Source organism: Corvus brachyrhynchos, unplaced genomic scaffold (genome assembly GCF_000691975.1).
Source record: "Corvus brachyrhynchos isolate BGI_N302 unplaced genomic scaffold, ASM69197v1 scaffold5, whole genome shotgun sequence".
In the NCBI taxonomy this organism is placed as follows: domain Eukaryota; kingdom Metazoa; phylum Chordata; class Aves; order Passeriformes; family Corvidae; genus Corvus; species Corvus brachyrhynchos.
This window is the reverse complement of record NW_008238321.1, coordinates 4,015,014-4,021,527: the sequence shown is the minus strand read 5'-3', so window position 1 is coordinate 4,021,527 and position 6,514 is coordinate 4,015,014. Positions and strand designations below refer to the sequence as shown.

The window sequence follows — 6,514 nt, the reverse complement described above, 5'->3', positions numbered from 1 at the left end:
TTGTGGTGCTCTCGGGAGGAAACCACTCCAGCCTCGGGGAACAGATAGACCCCTCCGAGCCCCCTCCCACCCCAGACTTCTGCAGGGGCTACTTTGACGTGATGGGGCAGTGGGACCCCCCCTTTAACTGCAGCTCGGGGGAGTTCATCTTCTGCTGTGGCACTTGTGGCTTCAGGTTTTGCTGCAAGTTCAGGAAGACAAGGTTGGATCAAAACACCTGCACAAACTATGAGACGCCGTTGTGGATGAACACTGGGAAGCCTCCTTCCCGCATAGACGACCCTCTACATGACCCTACCAGGGATAAAACCAACCTTATTGTCTACATCATCTGTGGGGTTGTAGCAGTCATGGTGCTGGTGGGGATCTTCACCAAACTAGGGCTGGAGAAGGCACACAGACCCCAGCGGGAGCACATGTCCAGGTAAGGCTGAGTGCCAGGCAGCAGGGTCCCCTTCTCCCCTACCTCCTGCCCAGCCCCTAGAGAGGAGAGAGGAGCCCATGTGTCCCTGCCAAACAAACAACTCCTGCCAGGCAGGCTGCATTCCCCTGCAAGGCGGCTGAGAGAGACCAACTTTGCTGAGCAGAGCTCCTGTGGTGCCCCCAGCCCGGGTTATCACAGAACATGCATATTGAGGAAGACCAGGGATAATTGTGGAGTCTGCTCAGACAGTAGTCCATTTTTATCTGCAGTGCCTGACCCTCTCCCTAACAAGATCCAGCAAGTGTTCCCAGATATACTGTGCATAAATAGAAGAACAAAAAAATTCTGAAACCAGCAACACTGAATTATAGAAAGCCTGATGCGTTCCCTCTTCCAACTGTTTCAAAGATTGGAAAATGTTTTTACTTCTCAACTGAAGGATGTAAACAAATGCCATCTCACCCTCCCTCTCCAGCTGCAAAATGGTTTTGGCAGGACCTTCCCTACTCCCCCAGCCCTTGCAAGTGTGTGAGCTATTTGTAAAATTTCTAAGCTGTGAAAATGAGTCAGGGTGGAAGGGAGAGGAAGATACAAAAAGGAAAAGCTATTGTAGAATTTCTTAACATTTTTTCAGTTACTGTCGAGAGGTACAAAATGGAATGTGAAAGTCTTGTCTCATCCATGCATGTGTGTGTTCTAACTCTGTCTCCACGGTGTAATGGCTGAGTTATATCAAAGAGAACCTCCCCCACCTAGAGTTAGCCATGCTGTGTACCATCTACTCCAGATCCTGGCTGCCTAGTGGTGGATAGGCAGGTGGGCAACTCGGGACAGAGCCCAATGGCTTTAACAACATATTCCAAACCCAGATTGTCACAGCAGTTCAAAATCAAGGCATAACACATTTGTCAACTTTGCAGCCTGTCTGATTCTTTATGCTAATCCCAGGCACATGAAAGTAAAGCAGATGGGGGAAAGGCATTAAAAAAGGCAAACAGATCCATTAAAAAGTCTAAATAGATCCCAGCATATTGGGCAACTTAAGTGATGAAATGCAATGAAAGGATACCTTCTACTGGACATGCAGTGTGGCAGAAAGCTTCCTCTTGCCCTGACTGCTAATGGTGTAGCTCACAATCTTTAAAGCTTAGATAAGAATCATCCTTTGAAAGACAGTCCTTTGAAAGACAGTCCAAGAGATCAACTCAACACCTGGAGCCTAATTTTTTACTGAAGTTTCTGCATGACTTTTTGATTAACTGCTTATCCTGAAATGAACAGAGAAAGTCACAGAAATACTACTGCAAATGCATCACCAGTCCATGAGCTATTATTTGCTATTTATAAACTGGCTGATATAGATACGCTTTTACTACTGAGGAAAAAAGCACATTGCAGAAATTTTAGTCAACAGTGTGTGTCAGTGATACTTCTGCAAAGATGGTTTTTGTTGAGCAAGGTATGATAATCCTTTACACGTTTTGAATATAAGTTGAGAAAAATAATACATGGGTCCCAATTTATTTTTTAAATCTTAATCTACTGAGCTAGTTTGGAAAAAGCTCTCTCTTGCTTCAGTCTCTATAGCGTCTTTGTGCAGGCAAAAAAGAAGGGCTCGTAACAGTCACAAAGCCCAGAACACAGTGAAGTTATAGCCATCCCTGCAAATTATGGTATAAATAGGTCCTGTTTCTGTGAGTAGAAATATTTGCTATCTAAAGTACAGGTGTGAAGTATTCTGAAAGGATATTCTGTCTCAGTTTATGGAAATAGAATTATGGGGGATTGGAAAATCATTCTGATATCCTTCAGTTGTGTATGCATAAAGATTAGGTTTCTGAAGTGGATCTTAGCAAAGGTCGTCTGCTACCTTGATTACTTAACAGTGTCTGTGCTTGTACATGAAACTGCTCAAGGCAGGATTATATAGAAACTTGGAAAGTCATGATCACATGGAAAAACAGTCGCCCACTCAGTACACATAATAGCTAGTCATGTTCTGAAAAAGCAGATCTACAGATTTTTTTTTTTTAAAAACCCCAACATTCTCACCCTCCTATTCCAGTTGTGGGATGGGTTTACCATTAATTTGAAAAGGAATTAGATTTGTAAATCCCTTTGGCAATCTAAAAATATATTCATTGAGTGAAGAATTGAAGTAACCTCTTAGTCCTCAAGTGAGTGTTTAACTGAAATATTCAATTCTAGCTCATTTTACACTACTAATGTTCTGAAAAAAGGCTGAAATGCTTAAGAAATAATTTATCTGCTCAAACAGTTAATAGCACCAACAATTAATATAATATGGAGGCTATGTTCATAGTCACCTTCTTTTATAACATTCATCACAATATCAGAGAAACAAAACAAGAAGAACACCTCCTACGTTTTTTTTCTGTACTGAACCTTATTAATAAGCAGAAGTTTAATGCATCGAGAGTGTTAGGTAGGCCAAATCAAAAGTACTAAGTGTTACTCCATTTTGGCTGCCAGAAAGAAACCCAGAGAATTATTTGTCATCTATTTCCTTAGCTAAGATTGTCTCCTTTCCCTTGCCTAGCCAATGGCTACATGAAACATATGAATGCCCTTCATTTCTATGAACACATTCACCTAGGAAAGGGATGGTACTGCTTGTCAAAAAAGACAGTGCCTAATGGAAACAGATTTTTTTAATGGGGGCTGATTTTTTAAGAAAAATGAACAACTGAGTACAACTGGTGTAAATGATATATTTCCATATTTTTCCATTTACTAAAAATATTTAAAAATATGAACAGAGACTTGACACGTGGGAATAAGAACATTGACTTCTAAATAGGAAGCAAAACTGTGCCACACTTTTTAATTCCTTGCATTATTTCATCTTGCAGTCAGTAGATCTTCTGTTCAAGTAAGACAACTTCTTACATACTGGTGTGTTTAAGAGTGGTACAATGTTAATAAAGAAAAGTTTCTTTATTAACTGAGCATAGTTTCTATACAACTGCCTTTCATTAAATTTTGTTTACTACTATACCAAAACAAACCAAGAACACTCCATTAACTTCACTGAATTTTCCTGAAATATTTGACAATGAAAAAAGCATTGTGGAAATGTATTTAATTAGTGAAAACAATCCATAGGAAAAAATTCTGTATTGGGCAAGTCCCTTTAGAAAAGAAGTCAAGACTTGTCCTTTTTTAGAGAGCTTGTTACTTCCTTTTATTTTGAGGAAACTGGCCAGGTATGGCACTGTTGACATTTTCTTTCTGTTGGCACGGAACTCTAAATCTCGAAGATGAAAATTGAGAGGGGAGTACAGTATTAACTCTGCATGGTGTATTTCCTTTTAGACCTCTTATGTTTTGTTTCTCCTCATTTTCAAATTTGTCCCTTGATGTTAAAAGGAGGTAAGTATTCCCTTCAGCTACAGTGTCCAAGACCAAGCAGTAGTAGCAGTACCCAGAGTAGCTCTTCCTTTACGCTCCTGTTTTTGGGGAGAATGGGGAAATCAGATGGTGTAGGAGGGAGCTCTGGCAAAGGGAGGGAACGTGGCAGTGTTGTGCATGAGAGGACACAGATTTGATCTGCCTGCTGAAGCAGACCAGGAGCTTTGTTAGGCATATGAGGGCAGCATGTTCTTGCTGCTTGAGACTACACCAATGGGCCTTCCAGGCTCCATCAGTTCAAGTGGAGAATTCCCTCTCAAAAATGAATAGAATATGAAAAAGCTTTCTTCTCTGTTGCATGGAGGATATTATTCTGTAAATACAACTGCACTTTTGTCTTCTTCTTTAATCCTTGTAAAGAATGTGCAAACAAACCAAGAACTGAAAGGACAATATTTAGAGTCATGCTCTTATGATGTAACTCCTGTTTTTTGAAACAGTGCTTCTGACAGTGTGTTAGCAGCCTTCCAAATATTGTGAACCATCTGAGCTCTTCTTTCTTCCTTCACAAGGAAGAAAGTGCCCAGTGCTGAGCTCAGGAGTGAAGTCTTTTGTTGATCATTCAAGAGACATGTAGTTGGGGCCAAAAATAGCCTGACTTGCCAAAATCCTGAATCCTATGTGTGAAATTATTTCCCTTATGGGTTTTGACCCAGTTTTGGAGGCAAAATATGACAAGTGACCTTTCATGAAATAACCTGTGTTTCAGCTTCTTTCAGCTTGTACCCACAAGGGAAATGCCTGGCTCCACATGCTTTATAACACCTCAAACCAGTATTACATACCCAAAGAGAAAAATCTTATGGCAAGAGAAATGCTGAAGTGTGATACTTGGATAGTTCTGGGCCATGAACTTCTACGTAGGTAACACTTCTCTGCTTTTGTAATATGACAGTCAATATCACTGCACAGGCCTTAATGATACTTTTCCCTGATTAGAAGGTTATCTTGCACTTTGCATTTCCTTAAAAAATCATTCAGTATAACATAGGTGTAGGTAATGACCCTCTGTGTAAGTTTAACATCTCAATGGCACTGACTATAACAATTTCTTCAGATAATTGACAAAATCTAAATGACTCTATTTAGGTGAGACAAATGCATGAAGGTATTATAAAAGTCTCCTGGCCTATGTGGAATTTTTCAAAGCAAACATCTGTTTGAGGATTTTGTCCTGTACTGGGGAACAAGCCTCCCTTTATCCATTTCATTATATGGGCAAATCCCTAAAAGAACAAAATGCAGGTACAGCATTTCCTTTGTACTTCAGTGATACTGAAGCTGCTACACATTTTTAACTTTCTCTGACATCAGTGGAGAATAAGGACATGCTCTAAGTTATATGAGCTATTCTGCCCTGAGAAGATTGTACAGCTTTGGCTAACACAGTATAAACATAGGTGCTGTGTTATTAAAAATAGAACTTGATGGTGAGTAGTTCATCTCTTCTTAATACAGAAGGAGTTGGACAGGTAATTCCTTAAAAACCATTTGAAAAAAGCCATCCTAAAAGATAGCTTAACATTTTTATAGACAGGCAGTAGTTAATCTGCCATCATACACAGTGTTATTTAAAGTCTACAGCAAACAATATTTATCATCAGATTAAGAGCAATGAGGAAAGGATTTCTGAAAATCCACTCTCACAAAGTTGGGAAATACTTAGATCTCACAGTTTTAACTCCCACACTGGAGTAGGATCTTTCATTTACTTTTCTTCCCTTCTCAGAAATGTGTCCAGCTGCCTCTGGAATTAGAATTAATATTTATGTCAATAATTTTCTCTGTATAGAGACGTATTTGCATAAATTGACTGGATATTAATGGTTTTGGTCCCCACTGATTTTAAATTGTTTTGCAATATAATGCTTTCCTTTTGCATAATTTCTACATGTCTTTGTGAGATCTCTTCTGTTGAATTCTTATTATTCTGCTATGTAGGCCAGCTCTGCTATTTCTGCTGTATAAGCACTGCTTCAAATGGGAGCATTACTCTGATACCATTAATCATTTGGTTACTGTCTTCTGACCTTTTACAGGATCAACAGAGTATTCTCTAACATGTTGATAACAACTGTAACTAATATTTTAATAACATAATGTTAGCCATAAACACAAGAAAACATCAGTATTGTTCAGCTGTGTACCCCAGCAATGTTCCAGCAACCTGAAAGCAAGATCCAGCTCAGGATTTCTCTCTGTAACGTAAATGAAGCTTGCTACTTTTTAATATTTAAAAGTATAGTGCTGCTTGATTGAGAAATCATCATGTCACAGAAGTACAGGAGGAGCTAGATGGCACTTGGCATGGCTTTCACCAATGAGTGTGCTTATTTTTATTTATTTATTAGTTTATAAGCTAGTATTTCTTGATGTAGTATCTGGGACACTGTATATAATTTTGCAGAAAATTAAACTAAACTGGGCATAGTGCCCAGAAAATATGTCTGTACCCTCAAAAAATTGCTCAAGAGGTCTAAAAATTAAAAACAATAAAACAAAAAGGAGGTAAATAATGGTCCATGATGCATTGACCTGAATAGAAAAGATTTGCATTGAACCCTGAAGACACTGGTAACACATACTACAGCCTTCCTTTGCCTAAGGCAACAGTTTCTGCAGGTGGGCCAATTATTTCCTAGCGCACAGTAGGTCAGC

General features: G+C 39.3%; 1 protein-coding gene across 1 annotated transcript in view; it reads left to right on the top strand.

Moving 5' to 3' along the window:
* Positions 1–6: 6 nt before the first annotated feature.
* The window catches only part of SHISA9 (shisa family member 9), a 180,068-nt gene continuing 173,560 nt past the window's right edge, over positions 7–6,514 (top strand). Inside the window, exon 1 of the mRNA XM_008633393.2 lies at positions 7–424. Coding sequence (XP_008631615.1) covers positions 102–424 — 323 coding nt within the window. The 5' untranslated portion in view covers positions 7–101. The remainder of the gene's footprint in view (positions 425–6,514) is intronic.